Here is a 22,225-nt window from a genome sequence, read left to right as displayed (position 1 = left end):
CCCCTGTGGATGGAGCCCTGGGAGCAGAGACACCCCAGCCAGCACAAACACAAGGCAGAGCGAGTAGAGGAACAGGATAATTCTATTTTATACGGCAATTCCTGGGGGACCTCGGGATCTTTGCGGATCCAGCTGGAGCATTTCTGCAGGGCTGCAAGTCCCGGGGCAGAGCACGGAGGCCATTCACGGGGCTTTGCCTTGTCCCTGTGGTCGTTATTTGGCCGGGGCAGAGCTGACGGCGTGGTCTGGCCGACCTCCGCTGCCAGCACACCGGGGCGGCTAGGCACAGCAACACTTAGGCACAATCTACATTTCTGTTTACCTTTTCAGAAGGAAAACAAGAGGCCTGCAGTAATATTCACCAAGCAGGTGGTCTAAGCAAATTAGCGAATCTTGACGGTTCATGAGTTCAAAGAAAGCAGTTGCTCATCTCGGTGAAAGCTCTCCGATAGCATATTTAGCCGAAGGAAGGATGAGTATATCCACCAGCACACAATGGCCCAGACTTCCTATCTCATTAAACCCAAGTATTAGTGAAAATATCATGGCAGGCTGAGATAATTAAACACCACTTCTCTTCCATTTGTTCCTAAACAAAGTGTGGGAATTGGCCATGGGGATGCTAGCATTTTCCTTACCTTGGGTGGTGAAGTGGAGCTGTGCAATTCATACAAATAAGCCCTGCCAAAAATAAACCACAACAATAAAACCTACATGGGTCTGCATAACCAAACTGGATGGGGCAGCCATTAAAAAAAAAAAAAGAAAATCTGTATTTATACTCATGCTCCTGTGCCCCGCCTAGGGTTTGGGGACAACCTCGGGTCTGAATTCACCCTGAAAGGAGCAGAGACCTCCCAAGGTCTGTCCTACAGGTGTCTATCTGAGGCTAGGGGAGGAGGACATCGACCTACCCAGGAAATACTGTGTAGCATGGGAAGCGCGGCTCACGTTAACATTTGTTTAGCCACGGGCAAGGGGTTGCTTTGAGAAGACTCTGTTCCCTCTCTGAAAACACTGTCCTGTTGTGGGCTGAGGGCACCGGCATCTGCCTCCCTAGCCACGTCAGCTCTGCCCAGTGCCGCAGATGAGTCGGCTCACAGGCACCCCAGGGACTCGGAGGCAACAAAATAAATCAGCTTAACTAACAAACCTCAGAAAAGCCCCCCTTGCAAATACATCACAGGCTACTTGTCTGCCCAGTGACGCACAGAGTCGGCGACGAAGAGGAGCTGAGGAAGAAGGGGATGCGAAGGATTCATTTAACCAGGCAGGCAGTAAGTTTCAAATAGCCTCTTGAATATAAATGCAAGCGTTTGCGTTGCTAAATCTTATCGTCCCATCAACAGCAAGTGATTATTTGCAGAATTTCTGCAAAACTGAGACCTCCGCGTGTGTGGAGGGCAAAGCCTGACTCAAGCCCCGCAGGGCAGCCTGCTACTGGGCATGCTGGTTTGTGCGGCACACGAGAGATGTCCCATCCCACCCCCAGCTGTCGGCACAAGCACAGAGCACAGCTCCTCAGATGGGTCTGCAGCAAGATGCCTGAGGGGCTCTGGGCCCCTCTTCAAGCATGCTAACACCCCGTAAATGCCTGCTGGCGGGATGGCTCCCTGGATGGCTATATCCCATAGCCTCACGTCACGTTTACCTACAACACTCAGACTTCTCCAACCATTTCCAGCCAGCAATGAAAGCAGCTTGTTGTAGGACTTGGAGCTGACTGAGGCTGTGTTGCAAGCAGATGGCCCTGATGAAACAAGACACTGATCCCCAAGGAGGCACCATTCAACAGAGCTGCTCGGCTCCCCGGCTCCAGCAGCTCCACGGCAGGCTTGGAGATGTGCATTAGCACGCACCATCGAGGAAATTGCTTCCCTAACTACCCCTTTCAAGCAGTTCTCTTTGGAAGCCTGGTTCCAACTCAAGACACGTGTCAGCAGCACTGATACGAAAACAGATTTCCTACTTAATTATTAATAACAAAGCGTGCCCAATGCTGACAAAATTATGGCAATTTAAGGAGAATTTCCTTAAAGGACAGTGGAAGAGTTGCCAGGCTGGGTGAGGTTTTAGATGTAGCCAGGATGCTGGGATGGAGGAAAACCTTCATGCTCTCACCTGATGAAGTGCCGGGAGATTCAAGCATGGAAGGCAAACATGGGGGGAAACATCTTGCATTGACCCTCCTGCTCCTGGGCCCAAACATGCAGCTTTCTGCAAAACCTACGTAAGGAACATCTAGGGCTTCAGAGACATAAACAAGGGTGTGCGCGCAGCTAGAACAGATGTAGAGATGATCCACTGAGACCTCTGAGGTATATTCTGCATTTTGCCTGAGTCCTCTGAACACATTACAAGAAGCAACAAGAAGGGGGAAAGCTGTGGAAAGAGGGAAAGCCACTCGCTTGCCCAGGACACTGCTCACCCTGGTACAGAGGTTGCTTCTCAAGGGTCCTCAGGAGAGCTCCATAAATAAGGGCTGGCACGTCTACAAAGGGCTAACAGCAAACTGGGTAATACCAACCCCAACTCCCTGATGAACCAGACTGGTCGTACGATGCTCCACCAGATGCTTAAATTGCTGCTCAGATGTATTTACATGTTTCCTTGAAAAACAGGGAATAAATAAATATGTAAAAACGTAAATATTGCTTCATATATACCAAACTCAGCTACCCCAGCTCATCTCCAGCCACCACCCAGCAGAACACAGTGGAGGTCACCGCTTCCCTAAGGAACCTGGGATGGGGAGCGGGGAAACCTGGCAACTCTGCCCATGGGCCACCCAACACGCTTGGTGCCATCTGCCAAAATGCCCCAAAACTGCCAATCCTGTCTTCATGGATATCAAAAAGTTTCTCAGCAAGAGGTGGGAAAAGAAGAAGAGTCTCATGGAAATGAGGAGATGCAAAAAGGGGATTAAAATCACCTTATTAGATCAGATTTGTGCGGGTAGGGTCACTCAGCCAGACCAAGGTCCATCTCCAAATCCTGCTACAAAGGATTATGTTCCTCCAAATAAGAGACATGCAGAAGACTGAAAATCATTCCTACTCCTGTGCTTTAAGAAGCTCCTTTGGACAAACACGGCTCTTGATCAAAAACCAGTGGTTACATCTTTGGGTTTGCCTTGCCCTTGTATGGGTTTTTCCCGCTCCCCGCCTCAGAGACTACCACATAGTTAAAATACGAGATTATGCATTATGTTCCAGCATAGATGGCTGTGGTTAAAACTGGTGTCAGCTCCAGGGAAAAGCCTGACACGCTACCATGTCTTCTGTGATTGTCCTCAACTTCACCAGCATCCAGCCACCTCTCTGTCCCCATCAACTCAGTAGATTTCAGACCGCGTGGGACAAGGGAAACACTCGCTGTGCTGGAAGACATGTTTTTTTATGGGAATCACCTGGCAAAATAAAGCCCAACAAAAGGAGTGACTAAGGATACAACTCCGCAAAGCCTGGACATTTCTGCGTCCATGAGGTGCTGTGAAATAAGTGTCTAATGGGTTACCACAAGTAGATCCAACAGTTAGACAGTGGGAACAACAAGGCAGAGGTTGCTAAAATGAAGGATATAAATGACCCCATGAAAACATGTCATAGTGTCAAGAGTTCTTTATATTATCAAATACCTTTTTCAGGACAGGAGAAAAGCAAATGGTTTATTAATGATAGAGCATTAAATACTGTTTGACTGGATGGAGGCATTTTTGTTCAAAAGTTGGCGCTAAAAGGGTTTTGGAGCTGGCAGACTTATTTACACATTTTCATGTCTCTGGGAAGATACTTAAAGATTGAGAGACTGGAAAAGCTATAGCCATTCTTAAATGTGAATCCACCGGCTCTTGGCAAACATCCTTCTTTTGGCCCTATAGCGAAAGGTAAAGGTAACTTCTTGTGTCATTCAAGCTGTCCCAGCGGAGGAGGGTTTGGATGATGCTGCAGACGCTCCAGCCAGAGTCTGGTACTGACCACCTAGGAAGAAGCCGGCTTTCAAAAGAAAGGCAGCAGCTGGGTTGTCAATCTTGTCTCCGTGTATGGCACCGCCTGGTGAAAAGCATTGCTTTTCAAGCTGTCATATGCTGTAAATCGCTGCCCTGCTCTTACTTTGATCAATGAAATGTGCTGCCATAGAAAGGGGTCTGCTAACCTTGGCAAGCGGCTCAGCCGCATGAGAAAACACAGTGCCTTGACTCCCTCGGGGCTCCCCGCTTGCTGTAATTATCCTCGGCCTCACTGCCAGCAATATCCCACCCCAGGCTTCCTGCAAGCTGGTGCATTTTGAGCTTGCACTCTAGGCTCCTTCCCTCCAGGGCAAATCCTCGAAATCGAGAAGCCTCAGGAACTGGAGACAAAAATCAAATACCTTCGAGCATGGTGTCTGTGCTGCACTGACCAGCTAAGAAGCCACAGAACATCTGTATCTCACAGTCAATTCCGGTGGCAGAAGACTGATGCATTGTGACCCCAGTAGATCTCTGGGGTCTCACTGCCTCCAAACTCAAGAGTGTCTGCAGAGTTAAAAGAAAAAAAGAAGAGGAACAACTATCAAAATAATTCACAAGTTAGCAATCCTCCCTCTAGCCTGTTTTTTAAAATATTGCTCACAAGAAGCTGATAGACACTGAAATAAATAGCACTATGAGAGAGATAAGTGATGCATTAGACTTCTCACCGGTCCCCTGACTACAGCTACTATTGAAAAATCTGCCAAGAAATATTAGATGTGAAGTGGCTGTGCTATGGGAGAGTAAAAAAATATTAGGAACCGCCAAAACCCCTCATTTGATGAAGACAAAAAGCTGGAGGAGACATCTAAAACCTAGAAAAGCTTTCTAGGTACAAATCTTCTGTGATACAAGGACGGCACAGACCAAGGATATAAAACACAGGTAGCAACTACTTGTCCAGATAATTTATTGCTGGTCCCGCAGAAGTAATTCTGGGATTCACTCGACCCTCAGGAGCACCTGGACACTGCAGAGGTAGTACAGGTATTTTCTGAAGAATGGAAATGCTTCGTGTCACGACTATGGCAACTGTCACAGTATTGTCCTTTCCATAGCTGTAGGGAGGAGGAGTAAAAGGAGTTCTTTGGGTTTCTCTGGACGCTGATGCAGGCTTAGTAACCTCAGCGTGAATTTATAATCCATCATTGCTTTTCAAAATGCTGTCGGAGAAACAGAGAGACTCCTCACTTTGGACACAGACTCCGTTGAAGACTTCATCTAGTCTTAAGATGATGTTTACATATAGTATTTTTACTGTTTTAAGTAATTCCTGTTATAAGATGGCATAATTAAAGCAGGAACTCTCCCAGCTCACATGCAGAAGCATCCAGACAAAAGTGCCTTTATGTAGGTGTTGCACATTCCTAAAAATTTATGGAACCAAACCAGTAGAAGCCCCTTTTCACAGGTATAACCATCACTGCACTACAAGCTCGTATCCCTCTCTACCCACATTGCTCACGGACACAAGGGAGTAAAAGCAATACAGAAACAATGCACAGACCCGCCTGAGCGACTCCACTCTGTTCAGCAGAGACCTTCTGAGCCCCTCTGTGGTCACCAGTTGGGCAAACATCCCAGGGGATGGTGGCTAGCACTGCTTCGGAGAGCAGTGGCAAGGCAGGGAACAGGGACTGGCCGGTTTTGGGGGACCCTGCAAAGCACGGGACTCTCCAATGCTCAGCCGTGGCCTGAGACCTGCACTCAGGTATGTATTTGCATTACAAGGCCACTAAATGCCATCAAAGCAACGTTAAAACGGTAGTAATACCGAATTATCCAGAAATATAACCCAAATCCTGGTTTCCTCTTTGCCATTCCTGCGCAGCATACTCCAGCAAGACCATACCAAACCTTTCTAATGGCTTGGTTCAGAGGAGGAGTTTTTAATCAGATTCCCTCAGAAACTCATCTAAAAGCTGAGCAAAAACATGTACATGAGTTCTCATCTGCTCAGACCTACCAAAACATGAGATGCTGAACTCCTCCTTCCCTTAATTCCCTGATGGGGAACAGCATGGTGCCAGGTTGGCAGGGTTGGCTACTGATATCTCAGCAAACAGCCTTATCCCTTTGGTGGTCAATGGTCATCCTCAATGGTGCTGCTGAGACCTTATAAGGTCTGTAGTGGAACACAGCATCATTTTAGCCCACGAGGAGTAGGGGTCAGGGTATCAGCCAGTTCTCAAAGCACCTTACAGGAATTCTGAACTCCCCATGGGAATGGGGAGACCATTTTAAGATGAACTGACCCAAATTGTTTCTCTCCTACCATTTGCCATCTATCTACTTGGAGGAGGCAGATAGGGAGGGAGGGACGGAGGAAGGTCCTAACAGGGCAACTTTCTCTACAGAAGGAAGATGTCCACTGGCATTCGGAAAGGCACCTTGGGACATCCCTGCGTAACATCACTTAATTTGATCAACTTATTTTAAAGCCTCAGCTCTGATTACAGTTGATGAACCAAACCGAGCAGCGAGGTACCTCCCACCTCTCTCCTGCAGCAAAACTCATTGCAAATCTGTAATACCCCAACACCGCTGAAAAGAAGCCAGTCTTGTTATCAGAAGTCTGCATAGGTTCCTTGATGTCACCAAATCCATAAACATCATCTATAATGAGTGGAAGTGGAATGTTATATTACCTCTACTACAACAGGGCGACAGAGCAGAACAGCCTCTGTCAATATACTGTGGTTTTGTGGGTCACAAGAAGATTTTATTTCTCTCTTGGAGCCTTGAATCCTCGTTTTAAGACAACCAGGAGACACACGAGGCAGCTTTAGAGCTGCTCCTTTTACTTCTCACCTGATCTATATTTTGAGATGGCTTCTTAGAAGAAGGGCAAACATAATAAGCCAGCTTCTGTACTTTTTATAACTCTCAGTCAGGTCTTTGATTTGGGCCAGCAAGGAAGCTTGTTAGATCTGATAAAGCAACTAAGCATCTCTGGAAAACGCTGTTAAAAGAACATGAAACAAATGAAAAGCTGGGACAGACTTAATGGTAAATACATGGCCTGGCAGTGCAGCATGGCTACATCCTGTTTGCCATTATTATTTAATACTGGCATCGATTGGTTGAAGGATGAGGCAGACCAGGCAATTCTCTGTGGGGTTTACTTGAATACGATTTCACTTTGAGATTAAACAAGACCACAAACTTGGATCGCACTGTCTTGTTGGGAAATTTTAATTAATTGATTTAATGTCAGGGACTACTGTGGTCAAGCAGTAAACAACCACCTCTTTGATCATCTACGTGGACAAACCAAGTCCCCACTAACTATCAAGCAGTGCCCAACTCTGGGTTAGAACCAGTGCAGCGTTAACCTGGCTCCTCTGGAGTAACAAGCTGTACAGCCACTATATCCCACATGCTGGTAGCATAAGCTGTTTGTATGGAAACAGCTATTGTCACGGCTCAGGCTCTTCGGGTTTTATATTAACCTTTCTGAGAGCCCACGGAGGCTTAGAACAATTTACACCAGCTCTCCATTTCACAACAGTGACGCATGGATACTAAGAGAAACGCAAGGAGTAATTAGTTCCACCATCACCACGTTAGCTGCTCCTCTTTAATGTCAGAACAAGGCTAGTGACACAGACAGGGAGGCTAACCTCAGCAATTGCCTCCATCAGGTACATCACAACCAAGCCAGCAAAACTCAGTGCAAGACCACATTTTTAAGAGTGATTTCACCCACTTATTCTTTCATGCTTATTCTTGCATATTCACGTTCTCACTAACACCAAGACACGTGTCTAGGTGGTCCAGTGAGGACTGCCTGTAGTGACACAGAGGACAAGTCCTCATCATGCCTCTGTGATTCACCCTGGGTGGTGAAGACACCATATGATATTTACAGCCTTTATACTCTCTCTTAATAGAGGCAGCTCTGGGTATGCTTGAGTTGCATCCCACTGTTGTTGCTCCACATCTGCATTGTGTTCTTACCTGAGGTATGGCCTTGCTGCCACCATCACTTATTCCTTCTGCTATTACATTCTTCTCTACTCTCCACTTGCTGTTCTCAGCCTCCTGAATTGCAGCACATACACCACTCTTTGCCATAATGATTTCCACACCGAAACATCTGTCTTCCAAAGTTCTCTTGCAAGCACTGATCAGTCCCTGGAGACACCCAGGTATTTAATTCCTGTTTGATATACAGTGCAAACAAAAGGCTGATTTGGCCAGCAGTTTATTCCAAAGTTGTCCCTGGCAAGGAAGGTCACTTTACGTAGACTAAATAAGTTGTATTACAAACAGCCTACTGGTCACTGGCTGGAAATCTGTGGCTACATCCATCAATTCCCAACCTCTGCCTTTATAAGTAAGCATTGCTCTTTCCACCACCACCACCTAAATCTTTTCCTCCGAGGCAATCACCAGAAGTTTGGAAGCAAGGTCATGGCAAAATAAACCAAAAAAAAAAAAAAGAACGATGGAAAGATGAAGATGGAATACCTTTGAGTAAGGGGAAGCTTCCTTCCGTGGTTTGGAGGTGTGCAGCATCATTACAGGAGCTGGGGAGTGCAGCTGAATAGCTTGGAGCACGGCTTTCTCTCCCTGAGATGGAGCAGCTGTCCTGGAATTGGATGTGGGGCAAAGCTGCAAGGGAACAAGAGGGAGGACAGAAAGCAGCTACTCCCCATTTTCTACAGGTTCTAATGAGCGTTTGTATTTTTGTCTTACATAAGCAGATGTGAAACCCAGCCCATCTCTCTTTATAAGACTTATCTCTCTCTCAAGAAGCAAACCAACAATTTCTCTTCTCAACAGCCATCTTTATTGCTTTTGACAATACACCATTGGAGGGAAAAAGAAATCATTTTCTGCTATTCTTTAGCTTCTATTAGAGTAAGTAAATTCCCTGGGACAACTGATAAAAGGTAAATGGTTAACTCTGTAGCCAAGCTGACAATGCAAGTAAAGAGTTGGAAATTCCCCAAAGCAGCCTACTCTCATGTAAGAATAGCACCACAAAACTGCCCAAGTAACTACTCTATCGAGTAATTAATGAACATGTGCATGGAGAGCAAGTTCTTACAGCCAGTGCTAACAAGACTGAAAGTCTGTGTCTCAAGATGACGCAGCAGAGGCTCAGGCTTGAAAGTGTCAGCAACATTTCGCTCAAGCCAACAGCAATCAACAAAAATCCTTCCACTCGTTCCAACGGGCTTTGGCTAAGGTCCCTCACACACACACGCATGCATGCACACACACAATCTCTCAAAACAGCCAGAAACAGTATCCTGAATCACGCCTTCAACTCCCAGCTCCTGCCACAGTCCAGCCTTCATCTACAAAATAAATATATACGGGCTTAACAATGAAGAATAATTTGATACAGTCTGTAAAGTGCTACGTTTCTAAATTATACTGAGTTAAAACGATATTCCGCTCTAGTATTTTAAATACAATAAATATAGAATGAGCTGTGTGCAACTTCACTTGCAAGTTTTATTCTTTTTTTAGTAGATATACTAAATTTAGTAATCAAAATAGCCTCCAATAGTACTCCATGAAAAACTAGTAAGTTATAAATAAAATCGCATCCTTCAAAGATATCCTACGCACTTCTTCTGTCCACATTGCACGGATAAACGTAGTGTTCCTGTGAGCATATGGAGTAAAGACAAATAAGGAAGCTGAAAATTACCTAACAATAAAAAGCAAAACCAGACAACTTAATGCTACATATCCTCCCATAAACAGTCTGTTTTCTACATTTAATTGTGGTGCACACAACCCGGTTCTTTTATTTTTGTTCCCTCACATTAAAAAACTCTTCCAGGAAGAACATCTTGCAAGATATGGGTCGAGTCATCTTCATCTTGCTCCTTTTTACTGCAAAGTGGAAAAGATTCTTGAACAAACTGCCTACACATTGGACACTGCTGAAAATACTTAATGCAACCATCACACAAGCAGGCATGCCTGCAGGGCAGGAGTACCCAGTTCACTGTGCCATTCTGGCAAACAACACAGTCTTTGCTGTTTTCTTCATGCAATTCTGGTTCATCTTCAGCCAGTCCAGCCTTTTCTAGCAAGCTTCTGTCAGTGCTTCTCTCACCAGGGGACTCAGCGCTTGGAGACGGCGCAGTACTATCTGCAGACATGAAGAGTTGCTAGAATACACATATACACAAACATTTAGAAGTCAACAAACTCTCCCCTGATACCTGAACACACGCATGCAATGCAAGCTCCACTGGGTCAGATTTACTGGTTTCCACTGCGACAAATAGTGCCAGACTCACTTTTTGCCTGAGTCCTGACAGTTGCCTGGCCTTCAGTTAAAGGTATTTCAGAAGCATAAAATCACACAAAACACTGGGAAAATATTCAGGATAAGTCATCAAATCTTAGCTGAATCAAATCAAAGTACATGCATGAACTTTAACAGAACTGCACGGGTTTTGAACAGCTCAGGTTTCTGTTTCTGGTATATCGTTCTCTCTGCCTAGAGGGATACTTCTATCCATTCCTACCAAAAAATACATCCACCAAGCTGTCAAATCTACTTCACTCAACCCATTCTGCTCTTGCTTGTATTAAAATCCCCTGAAGAGCAAATTCTTCTGCGCGTGCTCTCTGAGTAAAGCCAGTAAGCTACCATGCAGCCAAAGATGCCCACAGAGAACACACTACGCAACTATACAATATGCAGCTGCACAGATATTTCCATTCAGTTTAAGCAGTGTTTTTACAATGGTAACCACACACGAAAAGAAAGCTTAAGGGGATCAACAAGGAAGTTTACCTGGATCAACTATGTCAGCAAAATATGGCCAGGACAAACATTTCTTTGGACAAATCTATTTCTGAACGAATGCCAATCGAGTCAATAGAACTAATTTGGCCCAATTTCTACCTTATCAATACCATTTATTTTTATTATCACAGTAATAGAAAAGTGAATCGCATAAAATCACATCATTAATGGCCTGACAGACGCAGGAAAAAGATGGTTCCACAACACGCATAGATAAGGGAAACTGGAATGGAATAATTAAAATAGTTTAACTTCTAATGATATGTGCTAGGCAGATTCCTAACCCTTGTACATGTATTGGTGTAAAATGAAAATTAAAAAAAAAAGTTTCTTCTGAGGCTTTCCCATTTGAAGGCAGTATAGGAGAAAGTGCTGATTTGAGAGACTAGCAAGGAGGTAACAAATGTTCTGTAAAGAGGAAGCGTTTGGCCTAGCTGGTAAACTTCTCACCACTGCTCTAATAAGCGGACACGACCTAGGCCTCCTAGACTAGAATCAAGTAATTTCTCCAGGAAATCTTGAACATTTTCATATAAAATATTTCTGTACAATAACTTCGTCTGGAACTACTTAACTGATAAAATTAATTTTAACTATTATCCAGTTCTTTGCATGACAATAAAAGCCTTATACTAATTTTGGCTCCTGAAAGGCTATACAAACTAAACACTGTCGCCCAAATGAAACAAGACTCAGTGAGTGTCTTACCTTCAGATCATGGTATTGACCTTGAGCTAGAAGTAGATACTGATATAATATTCTGCAGGAAAGTCTGTAGCTCTCATCAGGAATGTGAATTACAGCCACCATTGAAATCTACCAAAAAAAAAAAAATAAAAAAGAGCTATGTTTAATAACATTCCTTTTTGTTACACGATTAATATAGAACTGTTTGCTTGAAAGATTGCATACTTTGTTATAACCTCTGACCTGCTTATTTCCTTAGACAATCAGGACTTCAATAATGTTGACTTCAAGCAGAGATCAAAAAATACACTGGGCAAGTTAAAAACAGGACATGGCAGAAGATAGCACCTTAGCTTTCTGCCCTGGCTCTCCATGGAGCCCTTCCGTGGCCAGTTTACTGTGGAGACCCGCTCTGACTGCTCTCACCTAACGGAATTAGGCCTCAAGCCGAAAATGCACTTAAGGATGCGCAGTCCTCCTGAAGGTAAGCACTTATGCAGCTGAGGTAGGGCTTGCTTACAGTGTCATCTGCACAATGATTTCAACCAGAAGTAGCAGCTCCAACACTCCTCTGTCCACTCCGCTAACTCATGATGAACTCCTCACAGTCGGGAGAGAAGCTGACAAACTGCAAGGAGTTTCCTCCAGCATCTGAACCCCAAGCGGGCGCATGTACTTAAGTCCCGTACAACATCTCCAGTCGCATCCTGGGCTGTCTTCAACACAAGAAATGACACTGCCAGCTGAAGTCTGAGTGCAGAACAGGGGAACACCTAAAAGGCACAGTCTTCTCTACTTTCTCTCATTTCTCGCCCAAAGACACAAACCACAGTTTTTAGACTCCGAGAAGCATTTAGAAGTGCTGCTGATTGGCTTGTAAACCAAGTATGCAAAAGACAAATTTCACTGGAAAGGATTCTGAAAGGACCCCATGGGCTGACTTTAGAGTGACTTTTCTGAAAACAAAAGCATTCTGAGCTTGCATGCTGTGCCTAATGCTCCTCATCCTGCCCAAATTATGTAATAGCCTCTACAAAGCAGGAAAAAAAGAAAGTGAAATTCAATATTATTGTAGTTCCCAGAAGCTGTCAAAAGAGAAATGAAATATAGAAGAAAGCTGTTTTGTTTAAAAAAAATTTAAAGGCAAATTAGACTTGCACTTCCACTATATGGCTAATGACATGCAGAGTTTAATACATATGTACCTATACATATGCATTTATACTAACTGAATTTACTATTCTTTGGCAATAAAGCCTTTTTTTCTAAATCACAATGCCCCCAGAAAATGCCACAAACACCCCCACACCACTATTAGCTATGGTTTGGAATCTGGAAGCTATTAAATCTCCATTAAAATGGTAAGATTTTGTGTTTTGATAACGAGAGTTTCAAAGTTAATGGTTCTCAGTGTATTTGTATTATGTCATCCCACCATAAGTGCTTTCTCAACAACGACGCATGTCCTCAATTCATAGTTTGTTCAGACACTTAGGCAACTTTTTAACTGTGAGTGGGACCAGTTCCTAACACAAGCACCTCTACTTTCAAGCTATTATATTCTCTGTTACGCTGCCCTGTAGTACAGAAATATATACAGAAATATATTCTGCTAGAAATGCGATGCTGTTTGATTGAACAACAGATGCAACTGACTGATCAACAGATACAATTTGTCTGGCAAGGAGTTCAGGCAGAGTTACTCCTTTGACCATATAATTAAGAGATTCTAGTTGTGTTACTTTTCTCCAAAACCAGGGGAAAAATACCTCCCCCACTCTCCTTTCATCCCTTTCTTCTATGCTAAGAACAAAAGAGTGGTGTTACAAATTCATCTCCATGCTAGTGTCAAACACATTCAAATATGAAACTTACAGTCTCTTTACATTAAATTAATCTGAGCTCTAAACATACATAGATGTACCAATCTGGGAGATAGCTCAAGTGGGTACAGGAAGGAGGAAGGTGAAGTGATAAGCAGCCAAGGACATGCATCACTTGGGAAGGGAACAGATTTCTTAGGCACTGGTGTGACCACAAACAATTTCCAAATGAACACATGGAAAAGCGTTCAGTGGATTTAGGCAGTCTGCTTCCGAGCTCCTTTGTATTATTGTTCAAGCAGCTAGTGCTATCAGATTACCAACCAAATGAAAAGATGGGAGATAAAAGCGTGTCCCAAATTATTACAAAAAGAATCAGTCAATTTAGAGTTTAGAAGGGATACTGAACTGCATGTGACTGAAGCTGCTTTAACTGTAAGAGAGCAGGAGACCTTTTTCGGGAGCTGAGTATCTCATATCAGTCTACTGCAAGACGTTCACACCTTCCTGTAAATGACCTGGAGCTGGCTACTGTGAGACGTACTGTACTTCATCACATAGACTTGGGTCTGTTGCAGAAAGGTAATTTCTACGTTCCTAACAGTCAACTCAGCAATCAGCTCAAATATCTGTGCCAGACACCAGGAAAAAAAAGAAAAAAAAAAAAAAAAAAAATCCTCCTGCCTTGCCAACTGCAGTCCGAAAGACCAAAAAACCTCCACCAGAGGTTTACGTGATCAGAAAAATCGTAGTAATGGCTTACTAACCTACCACAACCCTAGTTCATCTGACCACAGGACATACCACAGAGACTTTTGCAGATATGAGCTTCGTGAAAATCATAAGCATCTTTTGAATGGCATACATAATTTTCATATAACAAGTATCCTTGCTCTTCTGTCATGCTCCCCTGGAGTCATCAGTGACAAAATTAGGGACTGAATTCTAGGGGGCAGGGAAAGGAAGCTGTTTTATTCAAGCCTGTCTCCTGAAACATTCAGACCTTAAATGCAGTGACCCTAAAATGTATTCTTACAGTACTTACAATATCATATATTTCTCTGTCTTCTTCATCAGCTAACGTCAACAATGCTATCAACGGATAGCGAGATCTAGGCACTGGGCCAAAATCGACAACTTGAGCATCTTCTGGTAACTGACAATATTTTTCTTCCTTGTCATTTTTTTTAATGCTTTATATGTGTCAAGGAAAACAATCAGTGTTGCTGCAATTGTAGACAAATGTGACGTTTGCATAAAGAATATTTTTCATCATATTTGTTCATAAATACATTGTGCCAAGAACTGCCGAGTGTTCACAAGTCTCAACACTCCCTGTGCCAAAAAATAAGCATATTTTGTCAAAACAATTTAAAAAAGGATACAAGTACTGTTGTTGATAGAGGTATTCGCTGTATAGAGCATCCTCTAATGCCTGAGGAGTCTTTATTCTGAAGCAGTAGACGTGTTTCTGCAATGCTTCATGGAGTTTTTGAACACTGCAGCCCCAGTAGCATGTAAGAATACAGTCTTCCAGACAATCAGGTGTCAGTGTTATACCCTCTTGTAGAAAGAAGATAAGAGTTTCATTAACTCATCAATGTGCAGGAATTCCAGAACTGCTAAGTGTAGGTTCTTAAAGGGTAACAGGCAGAAAACAACTACAACGTCCCAGATTTTTAGCACTATAATCTAATCTTCTAAGAATTCAGACTAGGTTTAGTGCTTATGGAAGTCCATGGAGATGAGGAAGTGGATGTGAGGAGATAAAATGGCTGATTAAGCTAACAAAAGTAGCCCGTGCATTTTACAAAGGGTAAATTTTAACTTCTGGTAACATTTTACACACTCACTGGCAGATCCAAGAGCATAATCCTTAGCCCAAAGTCCATTCCCTCTTTAGATAATGGTATTAATCGGATCACTGGCCTACCACACCCTCTCTGGTCTCAAAGAATAAGGCACTTTTGATCATGCAGAAGGAGGACAAAAAGAGGATCTATGCACTCCATGTCTTTCCTAAAAATCAAATATACAACCCATTAACTTCTAAACACTTACTGCACAAACAGGAGCAGAACTCTTAAAAAGTCCCACCAAATTCAAGTGCTCAAACCTCCTGAAAAATCCAATTTATCTGAAGACTAAGTTGTTGGGGTTTTGTGGTGGTTTGTTTTTTTTTTTTTTTTTTTTTTTAAACACAGTGCGGGAGGGATAAAACTGCTGCAGCCCTTTTCTCATTCATAGGACGGCTCCACATCTGTGTTGGCAGAAGATGCTCAGCCTCGCTTACTACTCCCCAGTGATGCAGGAGGGCATGAATTTCACTTCTCATGTGGGTGATTTCAAGTATGTTAGGAACTACTTGAACTCTGATCCAAATATTTAAATTCAGTTTCAGTTGAAGCACAGATAGAGAGGGAAAAATATTTATTCATTACAAGTAGTGCACTTCCTAACATCACTGGAGTTTTGGACTTAGATTTAAGTGGGCAGCAATATGTTCTATAATGAATTCTATAGAATTCTACAATTCTGCAAAGTTTACAAGAACTCTGCAAATCTGCAGAGTAATCTGGTAATCTGCAAATGTTTTTGTTACTTAAAAAAATTTGTTACAGCATGAACTGTTTTATTAATAAGAACTAAACTGTACTTAAACACCCAAACATTTCCCTTTTAAAAGCACCATATTTATAAGCTGTGTAAAAATTATTTCTATTGTAATGATGGGAGGAAACATGGTTCTGAGCAATTTTGATAAAGGAAAAGGAGAGGAAGAAAACATAGTACTAAGTTTAGGAACCCAAACTGACAAAAATCAAGCACATCAGAAATCCGCTGACTTGTTACTGAAGCTGTAGCAGGATGAGGGATTTCTAACCCAAAAGGATTCTTCACTTGTCTCATCCGCTTTTTCAAAACTCTTGTGCTGGATTCTGCTTCTTCTGAGTTTCTCAGAATAACAGGAACACCCAACCCAAACCTATGAGACATGAAAAAAGAACAAGTGGGTTAAGTGTTAGTGTTGACACATTCGAATTTTTCTTCAGCTCTAAATAGCAAGCAGCACAACAAATAGAGCTAACTTGGGTTCGCAGAATCTCTGCTAGGATGCATGCATAATATAGCCTGAGAATCCAACTCCAGCTTTTTGTGGCAGAACGTAAAAGTCTTCGCAATGATACAGAAAGCCTATAAAGGGGGTATACTTTACTCCTGCAACCTTTCCAGAAAGAGAATAAAGTTAACGAGAATGGTCAATGCCCTCTAGTGGTAAATGGTTGGCCAGAGCTTTCTCCCAATCGACATTCTGCACATCCCTTCACAGGACAAAAAAAAAAAAAAAAAAAAAAATCACTGCTTGCAAAGATGGAACAGCCTTAATGGACTGGGTGCTTGAAAGGAACACCTTAGAGTAAATCATTCAGCCTTAAGGTATTTCTAGCTGTAACTACAGCCAGCGAGATGTTTTTATGGGAGACTAAGATCCCAATTTCCCATGTAAACCTCAATTACAATAATATGCTGATATTAAATCAGGGACTGTAAAGTTTCTGGCTCAAAGCAGAGCCTAAGTGCAAAATATTCAAGACTCTGAATCAAAGCCGAGACTCTAAGACCCCTTCAAAGCTGAAACTAGCACGCTAGAAAACGTGATATTCTGACTTTAAGAGGATAACAAAGCAAAGGTGTTTAAAATTTTAAACACTCTATGAATCAAAATCAAAGAAAGCAAGGAAGAATATTTTGAGATCTGACATCAATTAAAAACCCCAAGATTTTCATATTGCCTAGGGCTTTTAAAAGAACAACTACAGAAATTGGGATCTACAAAACAAGCTCCACAACAGACTTCCTTTTACACTTGGCTAAAAATATTTCACTCTTTAATAAGCAATAGCAATAACTTTCAATAACCAAAAGCTGATTAGAGAAACTGATTAGATATGCAATCAGAAGACTACTTCAGAGACTGAAGAGATCTCCTTAACTGCATTAATCCAGTCCTGTCTCATTAGTAAGGCAACAGGGAGAGGCTGTGGGAGTCTTTTGTTAATGCATTTTAGAAAACAGTTATTAATTAGCTCAGGCTGTGCTTTCCTGAATTTGTGCTTTTGTCGCTGCCACCTGTACTGTTGAAGTGATGGCCTGTTTAATGGCTTTGAATTTTGGTTTATGCAGTCATCAGCATACTGGGTGCTGGAAAACTCTGAATGGCATGAAGCATCAGCTCTTCCCTGTATCAATTGTTTCCATTTCATACACTGAAATAGCAGCTGTTACAGTAAGATGGGTCTCATATCAATAACTCAATCTGAAAAGGGCACTACCAACTTCAATGTCATCAGTTTGAAAATTGCTAAAGTAATTTCATGTACAATACAGCTCTGAGCCAAACAGACAATTTTGTGGCTTAACTGCTACTTTTTCCTAGGTTTAAAATCTTTTCCAACCCCTGAGTGTCAAACGAAGACCAAAAAGCAGAGCTTTTACTGACATTGGGCTCCTTTCTATTGATTCATGTTGGAGGGGTGCTCTTTGTAAGACTAACAGGGAAAAACATCAGTCAAAAGTGATTTTTGAGTTGAGGAAACTACTTCAGAAAAAAAATTCTCAGAGCCATTCTCAATAGCAATGACCTGTTCCTGGCAGTCTAACAAATATTTGCCTTTAACATTTACGTCTTGCGTGCCTGAGTGTCACAGATACAGTAAAGAGGAAAGAGATTGAGCTGGCAGAAAATACTCAGTACTCATTATTCCATCTTTCATAAATTCCTTTGGTTTGCTAGACTTTGATGGAAACATTTGCATTTCTTTGACGATATAATCTAGGGCATTCAGCCATACCTAGTTTGTGCGCATGGAGGGTCAAATCTCTGTCCAGTGCAAGTAAACATAACCACACTGACTTCATTGGGGCTGTAATGAAGTACACCATTAAAACATCTTACAAAGAAACCAGGTGCAGCAGCTGTTTCACTTATTCAATATCCAAAACTCAATGGAGCTAATCTCTCCAGTCGCACATAAAGATGCCTCCTGTTTTATACCATCTGGATGATTCTGAAGTAAAAACCCTGTTCTTTGGAAACTTTCTTTGCTGGTCGAAAGCAACAGGATAATCACCATGAAAAGCGGACATAGAAAAAAACCTCTGCTACAGTTTTAGCAGCAGCTGAAGGCAGAAAGGCCTTTCTGTTCAACAATAAGGTACAGTGCTTCTGTAAATGTTAAGGTAGTATTCAGTGTATGGAGGATCAATAAAGATACAGTTTTTATTTTATGATCTAATAGTCTATCAGCCTAGATCATTAGCTGGTATAAGGGAAAATTAATTTATTCAGAACAATGCTAGTTTAGAAGAGGCAGGAGTTTCCAATGGTTTTGTTCGTGACTTAATTTCTCCAAAGAGCAATCCGGACCTCAAACAAGTGCTGAGCCCATAGCTCCTCCTAATATGAGCGTTCATCTCCAGGTAAAAAGACAACACCCAGGGCCATATTCAGCTAATCTAAATTCCACCTCATTCCCATGCCCAGAGCATCTATTGGGCTGGCTCTAGAAAGCTACTAGAGTCTACTTAGACTCTGAGCAGAACCACAGGTATCCAGGGCTGGCCATAAAAACAGACGCTCAGCAAATCAGTGCATGATTTTGCAAATGAAAACATTAACATTCCTAAGCAGTTGGTGTTTTTCAGGCTGACTGACACCATCATGAACACAGCCATAAAACAAACTGACAATTGATGCTGAAAACGACGGGGGAAACAAAATGTCATTACAGCAGTATATCAAGTGTTATGTGCTCATATGACACCATATGCATTTATAGTAGTCTGTGTAGCAAATAAAGGATCAAGTTGTTTTCGTGAGTAAGTTCAAGAGCACTTAAACTGTAACTGCAGCTGCAGACACACTGAAGTTGCTTGGAGGCTCTTGGTCATCCAGCCACGGTACGGCAGAGTTCAAAGGCAGCAGGAAGTATCTCTGAGTAACTAGCCACACACTCATATACTTGTATGTGCTGAGCTCCTGGCTACTGCTTCTACTTGACTAACGGTTCCTTTACAAACTAGTTGGAAGACAGCTTGCATATATTTACATAAACTGCAATAATATCTAGTGCAGATGCACCTAGAATCCCTGATCCTGAAAAAAAATGCATCTGGATGGTCCTCTGCACACCCTGTAGCCCAAAAAGCATCAATAGACATGTGTGCAAATGTAGGGATCTTCTGGCACAACCATTGCAGGCATTTTACAGCAGGGGATTGCAAAGCATTTATTATAAGCAGATAAATAATGATTAAATTGATAAAGGAACACTGGTTTGGGATATACATGCAGGAGGTTTATTTGAATCATGATTCAGTATCATTTTTTTGTAAAGGTAATATTTTTAAAGAACTGATGAAATGAAAAAGGAAAAGTGGAGAGAAGTACATGGCAATATAATACCGTCGTGTGCAGTGGGACAGAGAGAATTATGAAAGTAATTTCTACCACAGCTCTCCAAGTAAATAATGAGGTGGAGCTTCATCTAGCAAAAAGACAACAAAAAGACCAGTCTTGCCTTCACTACCACCTACCCAGCACTAGGGGAGGCAATGCAAAACAAGAACAAAAACTTTCCACAAAGCTTATCGGAAAGATGAAAAGATATGCCTCATTCACACCGAAAGCAATAGATGGCGAGCCAGTGGCAGCTAACAAAGTGATGTAAACAAGGGGAAAACTCTGCACTAAAGGAAGAGTCAAGCAGCGTATTCATAAGCTGCCAAGAGGACAAACAGCTACAACTAAAACATCTGTAATTCAAAAAGAGACAAATGAAGGAAAACACTGAACCACAGCACTACAGGTATTAATGTTAAACCAACAGGAGGAAATGCAATAACTCAGTTTTATTCTCTCCCACAGTTCTCTTCTCCACAGAAGCCACACAAGTGTGGTGTATCCGTAATACCTACATAAAATATTTTGATTGCTAATCAATGCTCTCCACTTGGCAAGTATGTGTATTTACATTTACAGACACTCCCGAAGCGGCAGGAAAACAGACAGAACTGTGCTATGGATGCACATTCAGGGACGTGTTTTGCTGAACGCTCTCGAATACAACCAGGAGAGGGGCTTACACTCATCACCCCTCTAGACTCCTCGGCAGATCGGTTGTTTAAGGCTCCTCCCCATCCCAGTCCCAGCACCTTGTTTGGTTCACCTGAAACACCCTCTCCTCCTCTGAGCTTCAGCAGTGAAACGGACTGGTGCCCCAGCAGTGGCTCTGTGTCCTCTCACACATTAGTAACAACCCTGCCTTAAAGCCTGGCAGATTTAGCTGAGAACCAGTATAACACCAGGCACCTTACTCAATACCTGCTCATTTTATCTACCACCAAGACTTGAGATGTCCATCTCCACCAGTGACAAATTTTTTCTTTGAAGCAGCCCTCCCTGACCCCCACACCCTCACATCAGGTCAGGTCCTCTCCCAGCCACCCTATTTTCTGCACAGCTTTCATCCTCTTCTCCTGATGAAGCATCCCATCTTCCCCTACGGTCAGTGCTAGCCCTCCCCACGCTCCTTTCTTCAACACAAACCCCCTTCCCTGACCACTGCCAGGCCCCACCCACCCCGCACCCCCAGAGCTATTCCCCACGGGGTGCCAGCTCCCATTAGCCCCCTCCCACGCCACACCACCTCATTACACCGCCAGACCTCCGCAGCCAAGGCCTATCGCCCCAGGCCGGCCTCCACGGGCAGGGACGGTGCCGGCCGCCCCCACAGCCGGCCCCTCCGCCGCACTCACCAGCCCAGCACCAGGCCGCTGGTGACGAGGAAGCAGACGAACACCACGGTGATGTAGAAAAGCGGCGAGTACTCGTAGAGCGTGACGAGGAACACGGCGGCCATGGAGCCGAGCCCCCACGGCGGGGGAGAGCCAGGCCGCACCAGCCGCCCCAGCACCAGGTCCAGCCGCGGGGCGCGTGCGCCGCCGCCGAGTGAAGCCATTGCCCTCAGCTTGCCCGGAGATGGGCGGGGCCGGGGGCGGCACCGCCTGGATTTGCACAAAGCATTTAAATAATTAAAAAAAAAAAAAAACAACAAAAACAAATGCGAACGTGCCCATCCGGCACAACCCGCCTTCAAACACCTCCGTGCCTCAACTGTGGCAACTCTGGCGCTTGGAAAACTGACCTCGAGGAACGAGGGGATGCTGCCAAATTCCTCCCGTGATCTTTAATTCTGAACAGCATTAGCACTGCATGCTGCTAAATAGTATTAAATAGCACTACACAAATATGTTTTGCATCATGACGTGAATAACCACCCTGCCTACACAATACCACAAGAGGAAAGAGCTGTATTTAAGAGCACGCAGAGATTAAGTGATGCTTCAACAGCTGCTCAACAGTCCTGTGCTTCGTGGTGTTTACTGAAGCTCCTGTTGAAAACCTGCAATTTTATCTTATAGATCCAGCATTTAAGTCTTTAATATAATTCACAAGAGGTCGTATCTGAGATGTGAAGCCTTCATCTATACTTTCATTCTCTTTGAGCAAGCAAAGCAATGATATTTTTCATTCTCACTGTTACAGGATCGCCAAGACGGCATTTTCTTCTCAGTCACAGCACAAAAAAAGCCAGATCTTCCCTCCAGCACCTCCACCGACAGCCTATTATGGAAAGGAAGCATCTGCCTTGCGCTCGCTGCTCATATTTGTGATTTGTGAGCTCCAAATCCTGGTTTACTTCCAGAACTGTGCTCAACTTGTACAAACAAGTGTTATGATTTGAGGAATCCACAACAATTTATTGTCATTTAGATAATTATTCTCTCACCCGATGACCCCTCCCTACCAGGAAGGGGAACTGGGAAAAAAACAAGGAATGCTGAGTGTTGAAATGC

General features: G+C 43.2%; 1 protein-coding gene across 5 annotated transcripts; it reads right to left on the bottom strand.

Moving 5' to 3' along the window:
* Window positions 1-3,710: 3,710 nt before the first annotated feature.
* On the bottom strand, window positions 3,711-21,325 carry CGRRF1 (cell growth regulator with ring finger domain 1). 5 transcript variants are annotated; one of them, XR_010070912.1, is made up of 8 exons: window positions 21,125-21,323; window positions 16,153-16,292; window positions 14,692-14,869; window positions 14,352-14,499; window positions 11,505-11,612; window positions 8,486-10,149; window positions 7,973-8,174; window positions 3,714-4,516 (listed from the first exon to the last, which is right to left on the bottom strand). XR_010070912.1 is itself a non-coding variant. In XM_063333885.1 (6 exons), exons 1-6 carry the CDS (start codon window positions 21,226-21,228, stop codon window positions 9,799-9,801), a joined length of 1,029 nt encoding a protein of 342 aa, XP_063189955.1. In that variant the 5' UTR covers window positions 21,229-21,323; the 3' UTR covers window positions 7,791-9,798. The 5 variants fall into 5 exon arrangements, 2 of the variants coding, with proteins under 2 accessions (XP_063189955.1, XP_063189956.1); XR_010070911.1 differs by having other exon boundaries at window positions 3,711-4,516; window positions 7,973-10,149; XR_010070913.1 differs by lacking the exon at window positions 7,973-8,174 and having other exon boundaries at window positions 3,715-4,516.
* Window positions 21,326-22,225: the final 900 nt, after the last annotated feature.

The sequence above is a fragment of the Chroicocephalus ridibundus genome, chromosome 4 (genome assembly GCF_963924245.1).
Source record: "Chroicocephalus ridibundus chromosome 4, bChrRid1.1, whole genome shotgun sequence".
Lineage (NCBI taxonomy): Eukaryota > Metazoa > Chordata > Aves > Charadriiformes > Laridae > Chroicocephalus > Chroicocephalus ridibundus.
The sequence above is the reverse complement of the archived record's forward strand: the minus strand, read 5'-3'. Positions and strand labels throughout refer to the sequence as shown.

Excerpts from the sequence above, each read along its gene's own strand:
- CGRRF1 (XM_063333885.1), bottom strand. The coding sequence starts at position 21,228 with ATGGCCGCCGTGTTCCTCGTCACGCTCTACGAGTACTCGCCGCTTTTC. Across the intron at positions 16,293-21,124 it reads AGCGGCCTGGTGCTGGGCTG|GTTTGGGTTGGGTGTTCCTG; the intron begins GTGAGTGCGGCG and ends CATGTCTCATAG. Across the intron at positions 14,500-14,691 it reads CTCTATCAACAACAGTACTT|CATTAAAAAAAATGACAAGG; the intron begins GTATCCTTTTTT and ends ACACATATAAAG.